We start from the raw sequence: 24,964 nt of genomic DNA, 5'->3' as shown, positions 1-24,964 counted from the left end.
TGTAACGTGCTGGTAAATTAGGAAGGTGGTGCTGACTTAGCAAGTCTTTGTCTGTTGGGACATTTCTTGTGATAAATGTTGGTAGATATACACTAATTACATAAAGTGTTCACCATCTTATTTAGCTATTAGAGAGATTGCCAGTGTTTATTTTGGTTCTGAAATCTTGTGAATTGACAGATATCAAGTAGTGCCTGCCTACTTCATGTTGATGAAAATATAAATGCACTTTAGTTTTCTTTCCACATTTTCAAATGGCAAAGACATTGAGCTGCAGCAAAATGCATCTGTTTTCCTTATTCCAAAGCTTACGTAACGAAGAGCTATCACACCTCAGGTAATGTTTGTCATCTTGAACATTTAGAATCGCACAAATCATACTAGAAAAAGATATTGATTACCCGAACATTTGATATCAAGTTGCAAAGATTCATGAATCATATTGTAATAGCGATGAAGCATCTCAAGCAAGGAGTATGGCACATTGCTGTCTAAATTGTCTCCAGTATTGCACTTGATATCTGAGGAAGGTCAAGAACATGAGTATGCAACAATCTTCCAACAAATTGTAATTGAAAGAGTAGACAAGGAGTACAGTTAAACTAATCGATTCTGAGATTTATGTTATTGACCAGTCACAGTTTGAACTACAAAGTACAGAATCGGACATCTCAACAACTATCTGCTTTGGACATCTCGACACAAAAATGACTATCTGAATGATGAGATCTGTTTGTTTTCTCAAATGTGATGAAGAGAAAGGATGAAGAGAAAGGATTACAAATCAAATCGCACATTCCATTTACCATTGATGTCTGCATTAAGAGTCCAATTATTTTCCCGGATCTGGAAATATGGCACCTGCATCAGAAAGAAAGAGCATAAATGTTTAGAAACAAAGGCTTTGAAGATATTCTAGAGTCCTATTATGTATATATTCATATATCAACAATTCATGACCCTCTGTTTCATATTCCCCTTCATCCTCAAAACAGTAGCTAAATTAATGATCTCATCAATTAGACATTTGTCAATTTCATCCTGTTGGTGGATATCGTTATTCTTATAAGTCACTTAAAAATATCAAATTCTACATTACGTAAGTAGATTATCTTTTTGGGATTAAATTATGTTAACATTGAAATATTTCAAATTGCATTACATACAAAATTGTAATAAATTATATGTACTTGCATGGGCAAACTGAAGAAAGGATAATATAAAATTTTGGTGTAACAACCAGCATGTGGCTTCCGAATAAAAATCTACTTTGCAAATAAATTTCAATGGATAGTCTATATCAAAGGGAAAATTGAAGCATGCTACAATTAACTAGACTTCTTTAATGTGCACAAAGAGTAACCAATGCACATGGTTACAAGATAGCTATCACCAAGTGTTAAAATCTCGGTCCAAAGCAAAAATACTGATTGATATGGCTCCTGAATGGATGAATGTAGCAATAATTGGAATGGGTCAGTACTGCCTATACCAAGAGAAAGGTGGAGAGAGAGAGAGAGATGGAAGAGGAAATGGTGTTGATGCAGTGAGGTGGAGGCGGTAGAGGTATTCTGATTCCGGTGGAGAGTAAAGGAGAACACACTGAATGACAGAGAGGAAGGGAGAGAGAAGAAAGACATAAAAAATATTAAAAAAGAAAAAGAAAAGGTAACTATCAGAAAGTATAAAAAATGATGGCGAAACAAGTGGTAACCTGACAAAAACTTGTGGTACATGACTCCATATACCGGTTCACAGCCAACCAGTGTGAACCTTGAACCAATCATTTGTGTACAGGTTCCTGATTGAACCAATAGATACTGATACTGGTACATACCAACTGGTATGACCAGTTTTCTAAACCTTGGCTACATCGACAGACAGATCACAAAATTGAATGAAGTACTAGCTTCAATTGTTCTATAGACCTCAGCAAAGCAGAGAAGCTTTCCAATACAAACTGATCGTTAAGAATCTCCTTCTTCAATTACAACATGCCCAAGAAGCTAACCCCTCCTTTCTTGTGAGAAATGCCCCTTTTAGGATATACACCTCTTACAAAGTGTTAGTACTGGAAGATGAGTTAAAAAGAATAAGAAAGACTTACAAGAGAATCAAACCAAAAAACAAAAAAAAGAAAAACTCTCATCTTTCTTGATCTCAATTTTCAGTGGAAATGGCTTGTTTCCACCATGGAAATAAAGGCAGAGTGACAAGATATCCATTTTCTCCCTAGAACTTATATGGACATAATATGCCAACATTTCAAAATGGCTAACAACCAGTTCTCATATCAAGAAGTAAAATGAAGCATTTTTAAGAAGTAAACTTAATCACATGTTTAATTTGTGAATTATTCTGATTTGCATTTTTTTAAGAAAATGAAGCATAAAGCCTTCATTCATACAAGTAAAACTCTGAATAAAGAAAATAAAATGTCCTAAAAAATCATAAAAATACTTCATAAGATTGTTTATTATGCAGATGAAATAAATCCCTTATTTTCAGAATATATTGACATCACTAAAATCAAAACTCAGATATGCCTAGCAACTCATATTTCAAACATCAAACAAGTTAAACATGTAAGTTGCCATGAGGACATGCACTTAATGGAACGACTCATACCTGGTCACAGATATCAAATCCTATTTTAATCCTCACATCTTGATCCTTTTGGAAATTCAATACACTCCATGCCAATTCAACTGCTCCCCTTGCCTTCCTCCACAAGTAATAATGATTGTTAAGTTTATTATTACAAACAGTACAAGCATGAGCAAATTAACTTCAATATTCGTCACAGTTTAATCAGAAATGGTGAGAACATACACTGATTTTTTTTCTTTTTATTTTGCTGAATTTAAACAGGAAAGTGGCATTTTGTTGCATAGATATAACAATTTCAGTAAAAATGGTATAGCAGGAGCACCTTTCCTCAAAACAGAAAAACAAAAAACAAAAGCTTAACTGTTGCATGAAGTATAAACAACAACTGTTCGGTGGATCTCGAATCAAGCTTATTAAAGTATTTATGGGATGGCATGGAGAGAATATAAAGATTATTGCACTAGATGATAATTAGATCAAACTTACAACAGAAAAGGGTAGAGATACTGAAAATGTCAGTAATTCCGACTTCTACTTACGTTCTCGATAGTAGGTCTCCGTTTTTACCTTTTTTCAATAAATTATCTATACTACTTATCATCCAAACACCATATTAATTTCAGATCAGCCACTGCAAGCAGGCACATCCCAATGGTGATGATGACTCCCAAATCTGGTACAGGCAAAAGGGTAGAGAATTGGACATGTACCCTATCCAATTTATTACTGGAATTGGACCTGTGTCTAGGTCATGACCAATAGATGAGGCCAATTCAGACCTCAGGTAGACCATGTGTCTAAGACAAGTCACATAATGAGGCAAAATTATAGTTTACAGAAAATAATTAGTTAAAGCAAATAAAAGCTTGTATCAAACACATTGAAAAGAAAATAATCATCCATAAACAAAATTCACTTAATCAGCTGATAACTGACCAAACTATCGAATTTCATCTAAAATTGAATAAGAGAAGTTACTTTGATTGTCCACAATAAACTACTTCAAATTGAAAGGCATTTAACTTTCAAATCTAGAATACTAGATTCAACAAAAGATATTAGGGACAAAGTTCAAAGTATAGCATTGAAATTGATATTGACTGTCAAGCGCAATTTGGGATTATATTGGCTATAAGCTTAGATCATATTATGAAAAGGGCATTTAGGTCAAAGAATTAACTTCGAAAGGTCTCCATAAATCAATCAGACATTAACTTCAAATTTTAAAGACAACATAGCATTTAACCCAGACCCTTACTAAATATCCGAATTTGCACTTATCAGAGCTAACATAGCTTGAAACACAGAAAAAATTAACAATTAATGATGATCCAGACATGAGCCTGAACTTGAATCTAATAAAACTGAATCCATTTAAGTAACTCTTGAATTAGACCCACTCTATGGTGATTGAACAAGGGACAAGTTTAGCATGATGTTCATGAAAAGTTTAGCATCAACGTGAATATTCATATTGCTGAAGAGTATATTCACTAAATTGTAGTCATCCTGAAAATTGGAAAACCATGACAAAATTACACAAAAGAAACTCTTAGATACAACAGAGGACACACGTTTAGCTTACATATAACAAGGTGAATAAGAGAACCAGATAACATACAAGCAAAAACAATATGCATGCACAGATTTTTTTTCTTTCTCACAGAATTCGTGTGTGCATCATCAATAAAACTAACCTCCTTATATTCTTTGTCGAAATGGAACCTTCCCTTCAAGTTTATCCCCACTAGACCACTGGCTGTGACTGGAAATGCCTTCTTTCCTCGAAGGCTATAACTGGGTTTTTCATCTTTGTTGAGCTGAATGCCAAAACCCATGCTGGCTGATAACTATATGATAAGAACAAAAGGTATTTTATAGCCTATTGTTTCGTGAGACTATTTCACCTTGAGAATGTTGTTATGATCCAAAGCCCGACCAGAGCATAAGACTTACCTCAGGATAGAAATGTCGAACAATTAGGGCAAGATAACTAGGGGTCCCAGTCCCGGTGTCTAATTCTCCATGGACCTGCCAAGATAACTTTGTATAGATTATTACTCTGCATATCTGTCATGCTAAGCATCTCACAAGCAATGAAAAACTACGGAACCATCGAACAGGGAGCATAAAGTGGAAGAAATACTGAGTTGCTTTAACCAAACCAAGAACAAAAAGCAGAAGCCAAACATGGCCTTAATACAGATGCATGAGGCAATCGGATCATTTCTGATATCAATTTCCACTTAACACGAACAAAGACTCGATTCCCAATCCAACTTTGCAAGTAGAACTTTGCCTAGCGCATCAGTATGAGCTCACCAAACACGAATTTCGAAATTACAAACAAAAGTTTCGATTGATATTCATCCAAGATTTTCGACGGAACTTATGCGACGCACAAGACGAGAAGAAGGAAACGAGGGGTACACACCTGCAATAGGGTTTTCGAGGCGAGGGGAATCTTCTCCTTGGCATGTATCCGAAGGGATTTGGAATCACGATCATACCTGAGCGAGTTCTCCATCCCCAATTCTACTTCGAACCCTAGCGGAGGACAAGATAAGACGGGGAGGCGCTTGCTGGCGACACCCTCCTGCCTTCCCGCCGTACTTTCTATCGAATCCCAAAATCCCATTCCGGGGCTAGGAGTACTTTCAACCATGAGCCATGCTACTTGGCATGTTTTGACTCGTCAACCGTGACACGGCTGCATGGCTGTGATTAGGACATACATCCCAAGCGAACCACGGACAGAAAAAAAGAATGGCAAGTTGAGGATTAGATTGCATTATGTTTGATCGTCGAAGCAGATTTCATAGAAAAAAAATGGATTAGAATCTATTTGACAAGGATAATCTCCTTAATTTTATTGTGTTTGGCATGCTAAATTAATTAATCCATGATCTAATTGTCCTCAACCTTGAAACAAATTTAGTTATTTTCGCTTCCTCGGTTGGCATCCGAGAGGGGGGAAAAAAATCCTCAGTTCACTTCACTCATCTATTTTGCTTGTAAGATAAAGAGCAGAGAAATAAATATTTAAGCAAATAAGAAACTGAAAACATGGACGTTTGGTTCATAAGATAAAAAAGGAGAGAAATAAGTATTTAGGTAAATAAGAAAAAAAAATAAAAGAAGAAGGGAATGTATGCATGTTGAGTTCCGGTCATTGTTGGCGTTGATGATGTGTTGTCGACGAGAATGTCCTATTTGAGATTGTCTTGACTTTTATTATGATGGCCGTCCTTCGGAAAAGCCCCTTGTAGTGGTTGGTACGTACGACCTATGGGCACGAATAATTAGAACTCTCCAGTTTTGGGCCATCCTTCGTAGCAAACTCTTGGGCCCAACCAAAGATGTGCACCGGGTAGGAAGCCCCGTCTGAGTGACCTGTATGAAGAATTGAAGATGACAAAGAAATCTTGTGCTACCCATAGATTCACTCTGCTCAGACTCGGCATGTGACACCATCATCTAACAGAAAGATTTCCTCCATGCAACTAGTTTCAGCACCATCATGACATATGCAGTGACACTCAACATGAAAGTATAATATCTTAAGAGAACCCGAAAAAAAAAAAATAGTAAGTACATCATATTTAAACCAGTTCCACAGTAGCGTGGATAAGTAGCATAATTAGTTATGTGATAATTGGCATAACTAACAGGCAGTCATTTGAGAAAGCAAACTCATTGAGCCAGGCACTGAATGAGCGAAACAAGGTCAAAGTGACATGTGTATCCGTTTGATGTAAAGCAATTCCATATTCACAAGAAAGGAGCAAGAGAACCTCGAAGAAAATTCCAAGGTTATAGGACCCTAAGCTGTGCAAGGAAGGAAGCACATAGGTCGAGAAAGAGGAGCTGCGGCCCACTCACCCTCTGCAAGTCGAGGAGATACTTCTCTTCCCTGGTCTTGTAGAGCTGCGATTCATAACACAAAAGAAGTATTATTCATAGAATTCAAATAATGACGTTACCTGAACTAAAAGTATAAGACAAACGGTAAATTGATTAACATATATATATTTATCCACAGAGCGTAGACCACATGCCATAACCTTTCCAAGTGCATCAAACTGAGTCAGACATGATATACGTGCCACTATATAGAACCTGAGAGCATGGGATGATACCTGGATTTCAAACTTGATCGTGCTGAATTCTTTCCCAGAAACATTGTCACTTTCAACAATGGCAGATTCATCGCTAACACTATGGTTAGCATGCAGGGAATCATTGAACATGCTCTCTGCATGATCAGAAATGCCAAAAAAATATCGGCATTTCATGTTATAATGTCCAATCTTTTTCCAACAAACATTTAGTTCTCGTAGAGCTTTAAGGACCTCCGTCATTATTTCACGAGGATGAGCTCGAGACTGTCAGTCAAAACACATATTCAAGTCAGGAAGAGGATTGATCAATAGTAATGTAAAGATAGACAAGATAAACATGTGATGACCTGAAGTCCAAGAGCCCATTTTTTCTCAACAGGAACAGACGGTCTCAAACCAATTCCCGGTGGATCCATATATCCTGGTAGATGATGTGCAATAGCTGGAGCTTCACTTGCACCCATGCGTGAGAAACCAAAATCCTGTAAAACCAAGCATTTAAATAACACACTTAATATTACATGTTATGCAAACAGGAATACAGTTAACACTTCTGCAGATTTGGCTAGACAGAGATTGGTAAGAACTACATGTTAAACTTATAAAAATGCAGCACATACCATAGTTTCTTGAAAATCACCCCCAAGGTAGCCACTCATAGCACGGAACCTATTGTCCAGAAGCAAGTAATATGAAACGGTTGCCTGATTATAAACAGTTATACAATATGTTATGATTCCAGAAACGGAAGGTTATTAAAAACAATCATATAATATGTTACGATTCCAGAAAATGAAGGTTAAGTCAAAGAAGCTTCAAATCACATCAGATACCTCATTCTGAATTCTGTTATGAAGAGATTCAACCAACTGGTTCTTGTCAAAGCCCATTTTGATTACCTCCTGAAGAATGTCTTCTTCAATCTGCAAGAATGGCCAAAAGTAATCCCCATCTTAGGAATTGTCATGGCATCCATCGAAGAATAGATAACTTGAGAAAATACAAATAAACACTAATCAGCCCACTCCATAGCACCAGAACAGATACATCTGCTTGGAAATAACATAAACAAGGTACAAAACGAAAAGAGTGAAAAGTAAGCACAGTGCAAATATACATCCATTTAATGCTTTTAACCAGTATGATGAATCAGATTTCACTAGAAACAGTGCAAAGAAAACTAGAAGAAACCATAAGAACAGAAGTTACCCACAATTATCCTTTCTTTTTTTTGTATATCTATCATTTCCTCAGCACTAAAACAAAAAGATAACTAGCTTGCCAAAGGAATAAACAATTTTGATTAAGAACCATTTATCATGAGACTTCATCGTGAAATAGACCTTATTATAAAAATTTTCTTCCAAACCTTTTAGTTATTTGCCAAATGAAGTGAAACGTCTAGCCACTTTAAAAAGTTGATCCTTTGCAACCTAGGAGATCAGGGTTCGAGTCATGGAAACAGCCTCTTAAAATATTTAAAGGTAATACTGCATACATTGATCTTCCCCAAACCCCACATTGGCGAGAGCCTTGTGCACTAGGTACCCTCTTTTTTAAGTGAAACGTCTAGCCAGTAACAAAAACTAATAAATGCACATCATTAAATCATACACAATATTACAAATCCAGAAAGTTTTAAGATGGCATCTAAAATAGAGTATGACTTGACTAATTAACAACACCTACGGAACTTACCTTTTTAGCTTGCATAATAGTATCTGGTGGAGGTACAGCCAAATAACGAGGAAGACGAGTCTGGAACCATGGATGTTCTCGAATCTCCCGAATGGTTATTCGCTTCATAGGATCAACAATCAGCATTCTGGGAATTAAATCGCGTGCAAGAGCAGACAAATGGCTAGGAAGGGTATATATCCCGCCCTAAAGATTTTGATAATATAGGATATGTTAGATTATTGTATTTGTCTATACAGCTGGAGTGACAGTCTGATTTGTCCAAGATTTCTTACCTTTATTTTCTTAAATAAGTTGGGTATGTTCTCATCATCAAAGGGTAGGGTTCCACAAAGAAGAGCATAAAGAATAACACCACAACTCCACACATCGACCTCAGGCCCAGCATACAATTTCCCAGAAATTACCTAAAGTTGAAGACAAGAAAATAGTAAAAGTCAAATAAATAGAGTACAAAAACTTGTACAGCGGAAGAACTACATACCTCAGGAGCAGCATAGTTGGGGCTCCCACAGCTAGTCTTCAGAAAATGGCCATCACGCATGACATTACTCAAGCCGAAGTCAGCAATTTTAACGTCACATTTTGAATCCAACAGCAAATTTTCTGGTTTCAAATCTCGATGAACTACCATGTTTCTATGACAGTATTCAACGCCAGATATAATCTGTTTGAGGAAAGCATGGATATTCACCGAAAGTGAAGGAAAGAAATAGTTAGACATGCTTCAATCTTGGTAGAACAGAATGCCACAATGCAACAAATATTTTGATAAACTTGTTAGGAAAAAGAGGCTTTTAAAGCAAACATCAGTATTAGTATGCCACAAAAGCCAATATATTAAAGGTATCAAAAATAACACACTGAACAGATTATATAACTGATAACCAAAAGTTGTTAGAACTATTTGGATTTGCCAAACGGATATTTTCATTGATTGAGCTCTTTCTAAGCAATACATCCATCACATTATTTTTACTCCACAGTAAAAATTTAGAAAATATTGCACAGAAGTTCAACACTAGAGTTATGCTTATCAAAGAAAAATCATCACGGCTATGATTTCACGATGCATTACAGAAAAAATGATGAACAAGAAATATAATCTCAAGTACCTGCTGAAAAAAGCGACGAGCTTCATCTTCTTGCAGCCTTCCCTTTTCAACGATATAATCAAATAGCTCACCTGACTTAACATACTCCATCACAACATAAATGTCTGACTGTGTCTCTATTACCTCATAGAGATGGATGATATGTGGATGCATAAATAATCTCAATATTTTGATCTCTCGCCTCACTGCAATACAGACAAATGTCATTTAAAGAAATATTAATCAATGAAAGAGAGAATAGATAATAAATCCAGATGAGATAATCATGAGTGATCTCTCGCCTCATGGAAATACAGAGAAAATTCACCTAGAAAAACAGTAACAAATGAATGAGAAGATAGACAATAGTTCTGACAAGATGGTCATGAAATATTATCGGAACTGTTCATAAATATCCAAATTTTGGTTTCTCCAGAGCATGAATATGACAGATTTGAAGCCATGATCATGTTGGACACACATTATGTGTATGATATGTATATGCATCAGACATGATGCTATATGTACCCAACAATAAGCTTATAAACACTAACACAAGGGGGGAAAAGGTAGCAGAACATGGTTATTTGGAAGCAAATTTATAAAGCATAGTCAAGCTAATGTTCTCAAGTCCTCTGAGCTCCCCAGTCAAATGACAATACGGACTTCTGGTTGGTGGATCTCTACCAGAACCCCAGCCTCTCAGAGCTTCCTCTGCAATGGTAAGAAGAAGCATTAGAGACCAAGAGACAAAGGTCAGGGTTCTCCTTGTGAAGCATTTGGGTTCTCAGACAAGGATCACAATCGGCCTCGGTATGTCTGAGAGATATGCTGGTAATCAAAGAATTTAAGCACCACCAAGCATGTGAGACATCCATTACCATGCTTCCCTCTTGCTCTTGATTCCTTTTGCAGTCTCAGGGCACCTCTTATATGTTGAGCTTAGTCTTCTACTCGACAAATTTTTTTAGACAGAATTTGGGTGTATGATCAATTGTGACTAATATACTTTTGCAAACAACAGATGTTTTTATTTGTAACTTCAATTTTTTTTATTTTGTGATCATGCCCTCTTCCAAATCCTATATTGTTTTTGAATGTTGGATTATAGCCTTGCACAATTGATATCAAATATTAGATCCTGTCATCTGGGCAATTCGCAAGTGCAGAAATATCATATAAAGAAGAAAAAACAGAAATAGATACTTATGGATGAAATATTCAGAACAAAAATAACCCCACACTGTGTAAACCATACAAACTATGCACTCAAAATGTGAAATGATAAGATGGTATATATATTTAATTACAGTGTGGATGCATGTTGTGTCCTATTGTTTTAAGACATCATGTTAGCATGTCCATGACAAGTCCGTCTCTCCTGTTTTGTGCTTCGATGTAATGTATGTTTATAAACCACAAAATGTTAGAAAAAAGATAAGAAGAGTAGAAAACCTTAAAAATGGTAGTAACAAAAAAGAGAGTAATATTGTATGATATATTTGTGGAAAAAATTCATAGATAAATATTATATAGATAATCATTTAGTTGAACATTACAAAAAATGCATTTCACGAACTATATTGGCCATTGGTGAAGGAACCATACAAAGTGGGAGGAAGACTGTGATGGCATGTATATAGGGCTAGATGGGTTTACTTTTAATAACTTGGCCTTGAGCATCTATGAGCCACATGGTTTTTGTTGATGTGAACAACTTTAAGCCGTGGCCTCGGGGCCGACGCGGCTTGGTTTGGGTCCGGATGAGGGGGGATCTTCCAAGGACGATCCTCGTGACGGGTGAGGTGGTCGATCGCGGTGGTCCGATCGGGACGGGGTCGTCGTTTCCTCCGGGAAGGAACTCCTCGCCTGGGCGTTTGGTGGGAGACCTCCGCCTTCATGCCTGCACAAAGGTCAGGTCGGGGGAGCTCAGCTCGACCCCTCCGACGATCAAGTTAGTGAATAGTCGCAGGGGGTTTTTTATCTAAGCTGGTGTCCTCTCTCCTCCTCCCCTTTTCCTCGGAGTGCGAGGGTTTTTATAGGGAGGATTACCGTTGGCTGATGTGCCTACCCGCAGGGAGTAGGATCGTACTTCTGGTAGCGTCTGACATAGCCGTCGGCGTAGCGTGAGGGATCGAGCCTGAGCAGGGTGTTAATGTGCCTTGGTAGGCGTTCCGGTCCGCGTTGACCAGGTGCTGTCAGGTCAACAGAGGCGTGAGGCATCGTTTGGGGCAGCTGATGTCACGCGAGTCTTATCGCAATTATTATCCTCATCATATTCCCCCCCCCCCGAAGGAAGCTATGCGTCGGCTGCTGTAAAAGGAGGGTCCGAGGCATGACTTCGACTTTAAGAAACTATCCCTGCCGGGAGGTCGCCGGTCCGTTGCCAGGGGTGTGGGAATCGTGGAGTTTAGTATTTAATGAGGGTTGGATGTGTAGCGGTGGCCCTGGGTAGTGTGCGGCTGAGGAGCACAACTCAGTCGAGCAAGCTGAGCAAAGGCTGTGGTCTCGGGCGACACGTAGCCGAGACCATGACTCAAGCGGGCAAGCCGTGCAGAGGTAGTGGCCTCGGGCAGCATGGAGCCGAGGAGCACGACTCAGGCGGGCAGGCCGCGCAGAGGTAATGGTTTCGGGCAGCGTGCAACCGAGGAGCACAACTCAGGCGGGCAGGCCACGTAGAGGTAGTGATCTTGGGCAGCGTGCAACCGAGGAGCACGACTCAGGCGGGCAGGCCGCCCAGAGGTAGTGGTCTCGGGCAGCATAGAGCCGAGGAGCACGACTCAGGCGGGCAGGCCGCGCAGAGGTAGTGGTCTCGGGCAGCGTGCTGCCGAGGAGCACGACTCAGGCGAGCAGGCCGTGCAGAGGTAGTGGTCTCGAGCAGCATGGAGCCGAGGAGCATGACTCAGGCGGGCAGGCCGCGCAGAGGTTGTGGCCTCGGGCAACATGGAGTCGAGGAGCACGACTCAGGCGGGCAGGCCGCGCAGAGGTAATGGTTTCGGGCAGCGTGCAGCCGAGGAGCACAACTCAAGCGAGTAGGTCGCGTAGAGGTAGTGGTTTCGGCCAGCGTGCAACCGAGGAGCACGACTCAAGCGGGCAGGCCGCGAAGAGGTAGTGGTCTCGGGCAGCATGGAGCCGAGGAGTACGACTCAAGCGGGCAGGCCGCGCAGAGGTTGTGGTCTCGGGCCGCATGTAGCCGAGGAGCACGACTCAGGCAGGCAGGCCGCGCAGAGGCCGGGCTACGCCTCCCATTGCATCCCGTCATCACCTCTTGTATCTCGTGGTGGCGCATTTCCCCATCACAGATGGCACCGAACTCCTGGCGCAATCTGGTGACGTTCCTAGGGGAGTGTCACTACGCCAATATTACCCCAACCCGGTCTCTCTTCCTCTCTTGCTTTCGCCTTTCCAAGGGGTCGGGGTGTTACTATCTATCCGCCCGAGCGGGCTTCCGGGTTAGCGGGGCTCCTTCCATTAATAAGGGATGGAAGGGGCGTTTCTTTTTTGTCTGTCGTTCGGAGGACTGGGGCTTCAGGCTCCGGTGGGCGGCGCGCGTGATTGACAACACCGCCCCGGCCCTGAACGACGAGGAGCGCAGGGACCTTCGGCGGCTCAAGGAGATTCTCCCTGCCTCCTGGGTTATCCGGGAAATGACCGAGTGGTGGCTGGTCGAGGCCGGTCTTAGCCCGGCGTCTCGAGGTATGCCCGTAGTGGGTAGCGTCAAGGTTTTCCTAAAGATCGTTTTTGGTGTTCTGACCAATGTCAGTGCTTTCGTGCAGAGATGGTGAACCTCGTCGCTGTGCGCGGTGGGCGCTCTTCGTCGGTCATGTCGTCGCGTCAAACGGCCGAGCCAAGGGCCGGCTCAAAAGAAGCGCTAGTAGAACTAGAGGCCAGTCGGCCCCAGAAGAAATCGAAGATCGGCGTCCAGAAGGAGGATATGCCGCCACATCGGGCCAGGGAGGTCATTGTTGAACCAGGCCGTCGTGATCGGCGACGAGGCCCTGGTCAGGGCGAGGCCGGCCCAAGCAATGAAGGGGCGGGGAAGGCGCCTCGGGAACCCTCCATCCGCGATCTGTGTCGCCTCCCTGCGGGAGCACAGGACGAGCCCTATCAAGCTCGGGTGATGGGCGGACTTCCGGAGGGCCAGCCCTCCAACCCGCTGGTCGCCCGGTGGGCTGGCATGACCCGCGGACTTCGGGTATGGGCCGACGGGGAGGCCGCGGCCTCCTTCGCACGAGGCGGGCTTCATCCCGATATGGCTCGGGATCTATACACCATGCCCTCGGACGTTTTGCTGGGCAAGTCTGCTAAGTCGTTGCTGTGGGTAAGCATCTTGCTGGCGACTCCCTGCCTATGCCTGAACGGTATTCGTTCTGACTTCTTTCTTTATGCAGGGCCATCATTATACTATGGCGTTGATGGACCGTGTCCGTGATGCAGGTTGGGCCCTCGACGTTTTGAGCGACCGCAACGCCGAGCTGCGTCGGCAGATTGAGGAGGTCCGTGCAGGGGCGACTCCGGAGGCGATCGCTGCGGCCAAGCAGCGTGCCTCCGATCTGGAAGCGGAAGTGACGCGCCTCTCCTCCGTCTCGAGGGCGGTAGAGCAACGCGTCTCAAAGCTGGAGGCGGAGTCGGCGCGCCTCCAATCAGAGGTGAAGGCGGCCAAGGATCAGAATAACGAGCTCTAGACGCTCCTGAGGGTGACTAGGATCGAGGCTCGTTTGGCTCGGGATGAGGCGACGAGCCTCGCTCGAAAGTTGGAGGATGCGCGCGCCGAGGTGAAGGGGGCTTCCGACGCCCTGGCCGCCGAGAGGAGTCAGCGGCTGGAGAAAGACAGGAAGCTGATCGAGGACTACAAAGAGTCCTCGGGCTTTCAGCTTGGTCTGATCCGGTCGAGGCAGGTTACCTATGAATATGGGTATCGGATTGCCCTGGCTCGTCTCAAGGTACGCCACCCCAACCTGGAGGTCGAGGAAAACCCCTTCGCCTCCTGCCCCGAGGACCAGAGCGTCGATATGCCAGACGAGGTCCCTTTTGACGACAACGCCGAAGCCTCCGAGAAATAGGGTAGAACACTATAATAACCTAGGGGTTTGGTCTGGTGCTGTAGCTTGTCTGGTCCTGTAATCAGGTTTTGATTTCAATAAAACTTTTGTTTCAGACTTCTGCCTTGTCTACTTCACCTTTCCTTTATACGAAGAATTTCTTGAGATTTTGCACGTTCCACGTTCTCGGCAAAGGGTGGCCCTGCATGGTCGCAAGCTGATACCTGCCGACCCGGACGACGTCGATAACCCGATAAGGTCCTTCCCAATTGGGGGCAAGCTTGCCACGCGCTCGGGTCGGGTCGCTGACTTCGGTCTTGCGCAGGACCAAGTCGCCTAACTTAATTGGTCGAGACCGTACCTTGCGGTTATAGATTCTGGCGACGACTCTCTTGTAAGAGAGATCTTTCAGGTGTGCGTCAGCACGCCGCTCTTCGAGAAGGTCGAGGCCGGCTTGTATTCCTTGGGTCGACGTCGTTTCATCGTAGTTTTTCGTCTGAGGGGTAGGGAAAACCACTTCGGGGGGTAGGACGGCCACGGTTCCGAATGAGAGGCTGTAGGGGGGTTATCCTGTTGCGGTTTTGGGGGTGGTCCATAGGGACCATAGGATACTTGGGAGCTCGTCCACCCAAGCCGACCGGGCCGCAGACACTCTCCTCCTGAGTCCGTCCAGAATAGATCGGTTGGTCACTTCCACCAATCCGTTCGTTTGGGGGTGGGCCACCGAGCTGAACTTCAGCTGAATCCCGTAGTTCGCGCAGAACTCTCGGAACCTCGCGCTGGCGAACTGGGACCCATTGTCCGTGATGATGGTTCTGGGCAAACCGAACCGAGTCACGATATTTTTCCAAACGAACTTCTCCACTTGTCGTTCCGTGATCGTTGCTCGTGGCTCGGCTTCAGGCCACTTGGTGAAGTAGTCTACTCCCACGACGATATACCTCCGTTGCCCCGAGGCTGGTGGGAAAGGGCCGAGGAGGTCTAATCCCCATTGCGCGAATGGCCACGCACAATCGATGGGGGCGAGCGGAACCGCCGACTGCCGGGGCGTTCGGGCGTGCCTCTGGCACGGGCCGCACCGCTGTACGTAAGACCTCGCGTCTCGGGACATGGTGGGCCAGTAGTATCCTTGGCGAAGGACCTTGTAAGCCAAAGTCCGCGCAGCGATATGCTCTCCGCAAATCCTTTCATGGACCTCGGCCAGGACCGTCTGAGCCTCTTCAGGCCCGAGGCACCGCAGTAAAGGATGCGAGAAGGACCGCTTGTAGAGCCGTCCATTCACCTCGGAGTACCATGCCTGCATTCGGCGGATGCGCCAAGCCGCAGCCTTGTCGGTGGGAAGAATCCCGTCGCGCTTGAAGCACAGCATCTCCTGCGCCCATGTGGCACGCGCGTCGGCTGAAGATACAGCCGAGACCGAGATGACGCGAAAGGGGAGCTCTTCAATCCAGGACTGGGTTTTGGAGTCCAACCTTGGTACCCTAGATACTGTAAAGTGAGAGAAATTGGAGGCTAGGCTTTTTACCTCCGCCAAGTACTTTGCCATGGTTGGCTCCCTAGCCTCGTATCCGCCGCCGAGTTGCTCGGCCACCAGCTGCGAATCGGTGAGGACGTGAATGGCATTCACCTGCATCTCGAGGGCCAGCCTGAGTCCTACCAGGAGTGTCTCATATTCGGCTTCGTTGTTGGTTGCAAGGAACACGAAGCGAAGGGAGCGTTCGAATGAACGTCCGTCGGGGGCTGATAACATCAGTCCCGCGCCGCTTGAGGTAGCCGAGCCATCCACGTGTAGGATCCACGCTTCCTCAGACTGCTCAGAACCCTCATCCTCGGTCTGAGCAAGTTTCGCGACGAAGTCGGCTACGGACTGGGCTTTGACGACAGTCCTCGGCACGTAATGTATGTCGAACTCTCCGAGCTCTACCGACCACTTGAGGAGCCGACCTGCAACATCGAATTTAGATAAAACTTGCCTGAGCGGTTGGTCAGTGATTACCTCAATTGGGTGGGCTTGGAAGTAGGGGCGCAGCTTCCGAGCCGCTAGCATGAGTGCCAGAGCTAGTCTCTCTATTGGCGGGTACCGCTCCTCAGGCCCATTCAGGACATGGCTGATGTAGTAGACCGGTAGTTGCTCACTGGAGGCTTCTTTGATCACGACGAAGCTAACCGCGTGCTGGGAGGCAGCCAAATAGATACTGAGTTTTTCCCCAAAAGAGACCGAGGCAAGGCGGGGGAGGTTGGCCAAGTGTCGTTTGACTTGTCCAAAAGCTTCTTTACACTGTGCCGTCCATTGGAAGTCCTTCGGGTTCTTCAGCGCCCGGAAGAAGGGGAGGCAACGATCACCAGATCGGGATAGAAACCGGGATAAGGCAGGGAGCCTTCCGTTCAGTCGCTACAAGTCCTTGATTGTCCGAGGGGTTTGCATATCGATGATCGCCTGGACCTTTTCCGGGTTGACGTTGATTCCTCTTTCGTGTACGATGAATCCGAGGAACTTTCCCGAGTTAACGCCAAAAACACACTTTGCCGGGTTGAGTCGCAGACCATACCTCTGTAGCGTGGCAAATGTTTCGGCCAAGTCGGTCAGGTGATCCGTGGTTGCACGGCTCTTCACGATCATGTCGTCGACATAGACCTCGATGTTTCGCCCGATCTGTTGGGCGAACATCTTGTTCTCGGCTCTCTGATAGGTAGCACCTGCGTTCTTCAGCCCGAACGGCATAACTTTGTAGAAATACACTCCTAGATCAATGAGGAAGGCCGTGTGCTCTTGGTCTTCGGGCGCTATTTTGATCTGGTTATAGCCGGAGAAGGCGTCCATGAACGAAAGGCGGGCATGCCCGGTGGTTGCGTCGACCAGCTGGTCGATCCTCGGGAGGGGATAGCAGTCCTTTGGGCATGCACGATTGAGACTGGTGTAGTCAACACACATCCTCCAGCTCCCATTAGATTTCTTCACCAGGACTACATTAGACAGCCATCGCGGGTACTTGACTTCTTCTATGAAGCCAGCTGCCAAGAGCCGCTCCACTTCTTCACGGATGGCCTATTGTCTGTCTGGAGCTTGGCGTCGTGGTTTCTGCTTCACTGGCCGCGCATCAGGCGATATGTTCAGGTGATGTTGGGCGGTCTTTGGATCGACGCCCGTCATGTCAGATGGCGACCAGGCGAAGACGTCGGCGTTCTCCTGCAAGAAGTCGACGAGCTGCTCCCGCTCTTGCTCGGGGAGCTCCGACCCGACTTTGATCGTCCGGTTCGGCCGATTCTTCACCAACGGCACGTCGCAAGTGGGCGCCGTCGGCTCAGGATGTGGGGTCGGCCGCTTCATTTCCCTTGGGTCCTCTAGAGGTCGGTCGGTCTTTGCCCTTTTGTGTAGCGAAACCATCGTCAGGTAGCATTGTCTGGACTCGCGGGGGCTTCCCCAGACTTCGCCTTTCCCCGCGTGGGTCGGGAACTTCACCGTCTGGTGGTAGGTGGAGACTACGACTCTATTCTTGTTGAGGGTGCGGCGACTGAGGATGACATTGTATGCAGTAGGGAGGTCCACCACTAAGAAGGTGGACATCACCGTCTTTATTTTGGGTGGCATTCCCAAAGTCAGGGGCAAGGTGACGGCTCCCAACGGCGAGATCGAGTCGTCGGTGAACCCTGTGAGCGCCGAGCAGATAGGCTCCAAGGCTTCTTTAGCTAACCCATGTTTCTAGAAAGCATCAAGATAAAGCACGTCGGCTGAGCTCCCCGTGTCGATCATGATTATTACAAGCGCATCGTCATGCTCTGGTCGCTCAGCGCCCTCAGGAGGGAATGCGACCTCGGGGTCGGGGCCGCGTCGGGGAGCATTGGCCCTAGCGGAACAGGCGTATGCCTTCCTTCCGGACATACTGATCCCTCCGGATGCTGGGCCGCCTGTGATGACGTCGATGTGGCACTCGACGGGGCCCTCCGGACGGGGCGAAGGTTCCCTATTCTATCGGACGTACCGACTGAGGTGTCCTCTACGGACGAGCTCCTCGATTTGCCGCTTCAGCTCGCAGCACTCCTCAGTATCGTGCCCGCTTTGCCGGTGAAAGCGGCAATACTTGGACTGGTCGGCAAGTTCCCTCGGGTTTTTCATCGGGACGGGGGCCCTGAGCAGCCCTTTTTCCCTTATTTGGAGAAATATCTCCGTTCGGGATACGCCCAAAGGGGGTAACGAGGACCTCAACACGGGCGGGTCAGGTCGGTCCAATCTGCGCCTCGGCGTGACAGACTGTTGTCCTCGAGCTGGCTCCGGCCTGACCCTCTTGTGCTCTTCCCACTTCCTGGCTATCCAGGCCTCGGCCGCGACGAACTGGTTCGCCCGTTGAAGCATCTCAGGTACCGCGGTGGGGGGTCGCTCCACGAGGGACCAGAAGAATCTGGAAGGTCGCAGGCCTATCATAAACACCTGCATCAACAAAGAGGGGTGAGCATTCAGCAACCCCCGGATTTGTGTTGCAAAGCGATTCACAAAATGGGAGAGGGGCTCGTCCTCCCTCTAGTTGAGTCTGAGAAGTAGTGCGACGGACGTTTTGGCTGGGCGTTGGCCAGGAAGTTAAGCTCGAAGTCCTTGATGAGCTGGTCGAAGGAGGCGATCGTCCCGGTCTTCAGGCCGCTGTACCACGCGCGGGCTGGCCCTCTCAAAGTTGTGGGAAACGCCCTGCACATCAAAGCGTCAGAAGTTCCATACAGCGCCATTTGGGCACGGAAGGCAGCTACATGGTCCATTGGGTCGGTGGAGCCATCATATGCATCTAGAGAGGGGAGACGGAAGTTCGGAGGGACTATCTGATCCTGTATCTCGGGGACGAATGGAGATCCCTCATGTGCGTCCTCCCCGAGCTCTTCCTTTGACGTGCGAACCTCCTTCTGCACCTCGTCGAGCCGCTGACTGACGAAGCGCAACTGGGCTCACAAGAAGTCCGTCGAATCCGAAGATAACGCCTCGGGTTCCGGGTGGCCTCTCGAGTTTGCCGTCACTCGATCCCCGAGCGGGACCGATGGGACCCGAGGCGAAGCGGGGTGCTCCCGAGGTGGCGCGCGAGCCTGAACAGGTGGCTCCTGCTGCCGTAGTGGTTGGACGGACGGCCGGCGGGTGCAGCGGACGAGAAACGAGTGGAATAATGGACTGCACCATACCGGTCAGAGTTCGAACTTGATGGGTGAGGTCATGAAAGGCCTCGGACGACACGGGTGATGGGTCGGCAGGGGCGCCGTCGGGTGGCGACAAGCCCGGGTCGTTGAATATCCGCCAATAGCGCTCTGAGGTCGTGGCGGGGTGTTCGTCACGAAGATTTCCGTGCGGGGGATGTTCCCCCGAAGTTCCGATCGGGTGTGACCCCTCAGTTGCGGGTTTGTCTGAGTCGATCGGGTAATCCCTCGACATTGGCCCTCCTTTTAGCGCCAAAATATTGATGTGAACAACTTTAAGCCGTGGCCTCGGGGCCGACGCGGCTTGGTTCAGGTCTGGATGAGGGGGGATCTTCCAGGGAGGATCCTCGTGACGGCTGAGGTGGTCGATCGTAGCGATCTGATCGGGACGGGGTCATCGTTTCCTCCGGGAAGGAACTCCTCGCCTGGGCGTTTAGTGGGAGACCTCCGCCTTCATGCCTGCACAAAGGTTGGGTCAGGGGAGCTCGGCCCGACCCCTCCGATGATCAAGTTAGTGAATAGTCGCAGGGGTTTTTTATCTAAGCTGGTGTCCTCTCTCCTCCTCTCCTTTTCCTCGGAGCATGAGGGTTTTAATAGGGAGGATTACCATTGGTTGATGTGCCTGCCCGTAGGGAGCAGGATCGTACTTCTGGTAGCGTCTGACATAGCCGTTGGCGTGGCGTGAGGGATCGAGCCTGAGTAGGGTGTTAATGTGCCTTGGTAGGCGTTCCGGTATGCGTTGACCAGGTGTTGTCAGGTCAACAGAGGCGTGAGGCGTCGTCTGGGGCAGCTAATGTCACGCGAGTCTTATCGCAATTATTATCCTCATCAGTTTTAAAGCCTCTTATTTATTGGATAAGTGGATCTATTGGGCCAAGTTTTGTCATATGGTACCAAAGTGGACCTATTGTTGGGCAAATGTAGTGAAAGGCCATGTAGGAAAGAACCATTACCGGATGAAGCAAAGGCCAAACCACAATATTGGTTGGGGCTTTAATGAGGCTATCAAACATTAGAATAGGAAAGGTTGTGGTACCCAATTAGTCCTACACCCAACGTTTAAGCATATATAGAGTTAGATGAGTTTACTCTCTACACTTGGGCTTAAGCACTTCTAAGGCCTCCGAGTTATTGGGCCAGTAAGTCTAGTGGACCATACTGTTACAAACATTGCCTTAATTACTCTAGGATTTCATACAATGAAAATAGAAGATGTGTTCTTAAAAAGCTAATGAAGATACTCGAGTTTGTGTAGCTATGTATAATTTTACATGTATATTTGTGAAATGCAATGAAAATTTCATCATTTATTCAGTTAGAGATTCAATGCTAAATTAAAGTATGGCTCATTGCATTTTAATAGAATAAGATATGATGAGCTTACTAGGTAATACCAGCTGGAAATAACCAAATAACAAACTTGCAAGTCTAACAGATAAAATAAATATCAGGATGAGTGTTAACAGTATCTTCTAGGACTAACTGTCACCAGATTGAGGGCAGTTTATGTGATCCTAATAGTAAATACTACCCATTTGAAAATACAAACACTTATATCACAAATAATACATCATCAATCTGTCAATATGAGTGTTATGGGTATTCTACATATAGTAACTAGCAAAGTTGTAACATAAATGTTACTATTCTACAAATGGAGAATCCAATAAAACCAAAAACTATAACATATATATCTGAATCTGCATAATAGTAATTGTGGCATACCTTTTTCTTCCATTTCCATGTTTTTTATTTTACGGCGATTGAGTATCTTGATGGCAACTTTGTGCCCTGTCAATAAATGCTCAGCGATCTTCACCTTACCAAATGAGCCAATACCAAGAGTCTTTCCTAGTTTGTAATTTTGCAAAACCACATCAGCATTGCCCCCTCCTCTGCCAGATCCTTCCATTTTGACTGTAAGATATAAATAAAAAGAAACACAACATGATTCACTTCCATAGAAATGTAACAGAATATGTATTCTTTGATGCAGAGAACTACCCAAACTATACCTTCCAGTATATAATTCCAAAGTTTTGAAACTAGAAAATATGATTTGTTGAGTTTTGTGTTAATAGATCATGAAGATTCAATATTTAGATAACAGGGAAAATAGACAAATAGCAACCATGCTAATGTCTCAAGAATGCTTTAACAACATGTTGGCATATCAAACAAAACTAGTAAATCAACAAGACGATTAAACTAATTAATATTAGGAAAGAATATAGGCAAATGGCTTAAAAGAGTATATACACTTAAAATTTTAGTTTGGAGAAATAATATGATATTGATCTCCAAGTTACTATCAATTTTTTGCAATAACCTGGATTGCATGTAGTACTCGACATTCAAATGAAAAGTCAACAAGGATACTAGAAAAGAAACTTGATAGAATAAGAAAGTGCTTCATGTATTAGTGAACATTGCTCAGACACACATTTGGGGTTTAGTGGGTGAGCTAACCCAAAAAAATCATCCTCAGTTCAGATTGCAGGCTGCAACTCGCCTGCATGAAACCGCAATCACTAGTAATCGCTGGTCAACCAGACAATGGTGAATTCATTCCCGGACCTTGTACACACTGCCCATCACTTCTATGGGAGGTGACCATGCCTGAAGTCGTTACTTTAATCACAAGGAAAGCGATATCAAAGGTGGGACTAGTGACTGTAGCGAAGTCATAAGAAGGTAGCCTGTACGGCTGGATCAACTCCTTTTCGAGGAGAGCTAACGCTTATGCTCGTTGGATACTCTGGTTTGACATTGCTTCACACCTAAAATGAAGCAAGCTACATATAAGCTAAGCTTGGATATAGAAGACTTCTTTTGTTTCATTGTTTCTTGACGGTGAAGTAAGACCAAGCTCATGAGCTCATTATCCTAGTTCTGAACTCAGTTGATATGATCTTTTTTATGTCCTTAAGTCACCTTGTGATATCTCGTCATAATAAGAAATTCAATCTACATAAAGGTCCCACAACGAACATTGTCATGTTATTTACTGATAATACCATCTTAGAATAATTCATGTGGAAGAATCACTTTCAGTACTATATATGCTATAGAAGAAGACCATGGGAAGCCTTTTTCATATTATCCAAAAATGGAACTTTAGCTACACTATCTACAGTCAGCTATTTTATCGATCCAATAACAATCCTATAGCACTAGCTAGTGTATGCTTACAAAGAACATGCAAATAAATAGATCAGTAAAACAATCACCGTCTACAACAGGATCATTGTGCAACAAGAACCGCCATCTTCAAAAATAGGAAAGAAAATATGACAATAAAAAAAACCAGGAAAAAAAAACCTATCTAAAAAGCCCAAGTACAGAAAACGGTTCCAGGAAATAAAGATCAAATCTTGAGAAAATTGCTTGAATAAGTACGCGAAACAACCAGACACCCTTCCACAATATACAATAGAGAACCAGCTACTAGCAAAAAGAAAAAAAAAAAAATAGAACTCATCAAAGGCACAACGCACTTTAAGCCCACACAAAATTAGATTTCAGAACTCATCGAAACCCTAATTCGTCCTATCGTCAAAGAGGCTAAAGGAATCAAATCTCAGGCACACAAATAGCAGTCAAAGCAAGAGAGCATAAACATGAAAGAACAGAACAGCAAGATATTCATCAAGAAATTTAATAAAAACTACAAATCCGCCACTAATTCCCTTTTAAGTTTTGCCTCAGCGACGTCATCTTTTGAACTGAAAAAGAAAATCGAGGGAAAAAGAACTGCTCCGTAACCAAAGTGGGACAAGAAGAGAAGGAAGAGGAGGAGGGGCCACCGACCTGGATCCGCCGAGGCGCGCTGCGGCCGGCGTTGTAGAGAATCGAGGAATGGGGCGAGGGAAGGAGATCGGATCACCGAGGATGGGCATATACGGAGAGGATACGCTCGCCGTGGCTCCTCACCTCGTCGAAACCTTTTTATTGCGATCAATTCCCCTCAAAGATTTGGCCGGCGCAGGGAGCGATCCTTTATTTCTTCGGGATTATTTCTTTTATTTATCGCATGTGATGCTGACAAACGATCCTCATCGACGTCCCCATGCCATGGATCAGTGGAAGGGAACAAAGGCGGACCCAAGTGAAATTTGACATGGTTCGTGGAGCCATGCTGCGTTTACATGGTTGACATCACAATCATGTAATTCTACTTCATTTTATTACACGTTCTCCAAATTATTTCAAAATAATCTCTTTTTTGTTTAATATATTTAATCTTAAAAATCTAATGAGATTATAACTGGTTATGAGTACCATAGAAACATATTTATATTTTTAAAATATAATTAAAGAAAAAGATTTGAGTGAATGTATAGTTATAGAATGCTTTGAGTATTTGAGAAATAATAAATAAAAATTATATTTTAAATATGTACTGATGTAAGTATTATTTGATAAAATGATATTTTAAAAATCTATTAAATATTTTATGATAAATTTATTCTTTTAATTTTTTGATGTGTATTCAAAAACGAATATATATTTTTATTTAATTTAATAAGTAAATAAGATATATATATATATATATATATATAATCTTATTAAAAATAAAGATTACTCTTTGCAACCCTCTTATTCATAACTCGTTAAGAACCTGCTCTCAATTTATAATTTAATTTGAATAAATTTATTTTACTCCATACCTATAATTCTATTTTCTTCTCTTTTTTTCTCTTCTTTTCCTCCTCTTAATTATTGAAAATGACATAAAATGATAAAAAAAAGATAGATTATGAAATGGGATAAAATAAAATAAAATTATATTAATTATTTAACGTTTATGATGTTTATTATAATGATTTAACATTTTTTACGTTTATTAAAATGGGATAAAATAAAATTAAATCCAAGAGGAGGAGGTGAGAAATAGTTTTTTATATTTTTATAATGAATTAATATTTTTAGAGTGATGTATATTTTGTAATAGCCTGAAAGACAACATCTTCTCAGTCAATTATATTAATCTAGAAGATTTCATGTTTCTTATCTCTACAAATTATCTAGTAGGATGAGTAGATGGTAAGGAGAGGAAGGAAAAAAAAGGAGGGGGGGTAAAGTGAAATTAAAAGGATTATGAATAGTAAAATATTATTCTATTAATTTCTTAATAAGATTATGAATAGCAAGAACATATTTATATCAAATAACCTTTAAAAATAAAGAAATAAAATTCTAACTTATAGAAAATATAAATCATGTTTAT

The 24,964-nt window shown here is 44.0% G+C and overlaps 2 protein-coding genes across 3 annotated transcripts; both read right to left on the bottom strand.

The window, feature by feature from the left end:
• Window positions 1-597: 597 nt before the first annotated feature.
• Window positions 598-5,262, bottom strand: LOC135642307 (outer envelope pore protein 21B, chloroplastic-like). Of its 2 annotated transcripts, none has more exons than XM_065158331.1 (5): window positions 5,045-5,262; window positions 4,567-4,653; window positions 4,308-4,460; window positions 2,629-2,721; window positions 598-861 (listed from the first exon to the last, which is right to left on the bottom strand). In XM_065158331.1, the coding sequence occupies exons 1-5, from the start codon at window positions 5,246-5,248 to the stop codon at window positions 778-780; spliced, it is 621 nt and encodes a 206-aa protein (XP_065014403.1). In that variant the 5' UTR covers window positions 5,249-5,262; the 3' UTR covers window positions 598-777. The 2 variants fall into 2 exon arrangements, with proteins under 2 accessions (XP_065014403.1, XP_065014404.1); XM_065158332.1 differs by having other exon boundaries at window positions 4,567-4,641; window positions 5,045-5,251.
• Window positions 5,263-6,186: 924 nt separating this feature from the next.
• LOC135642305 (SNF1-related protein kinase catalytic subunit alpha KIN10-like) lies at window positions 6,187-23,807 on the bottom strand. Its single transcript, XM_065158328.1, has 11 exons — window positions 23,545-23,807; window positions 21,460-21,651; window positions 9,545-9,729; window positions 8,914-9,096; window positions 8,705-8,836; window positions 8,430-8,615; window positions 7,565-7,654; window positions 7,352-7,435; window positions 7,079-7,213; window positions 6,750-6,995; window positions 6,187-6,537 (listed from the first exon to the last, which is right to left on the bottom strand). The coding sequence occupies exons 2-11, from the start codon at window positions 21,644-21,646 to the stop codon at window positions 6,424-6,426; spliced, it is 1,542 nt and encodes a 513-aa protein (XP_065014400.1). The 5' UTR covers window positions 21,647-21,651; window positions 23,545-23,807; the 3' UTR covers window positions 6,187-6,423.
• Window positions 23,808-24,964: the final 1,157 nt, after the last annotated feature.

The sequence above is a fragment of the Musa acuminata genome, chromosome BXJ3-7, assembly GCF_036884655.1.
Source record: "Musa acuminata AAA Group cultivar baxijiao chromosome BXJ3-7, Cavendish_Baxijiao_AAA, whole genome shotgun sequence".
In the NCBI taxonomy this organism is placed as follows: Eukaryota; Viridiplantae; Streptophyta; class Magnoliopsida; order Zingiberales; family Musaceae; genus Musa; species Musa acuminata.
The sequence above is the reverse complement of the archived record's forward strand: the minus strand, read 5'-3'. Positions and strand labels throughout refer to the sequence as shown.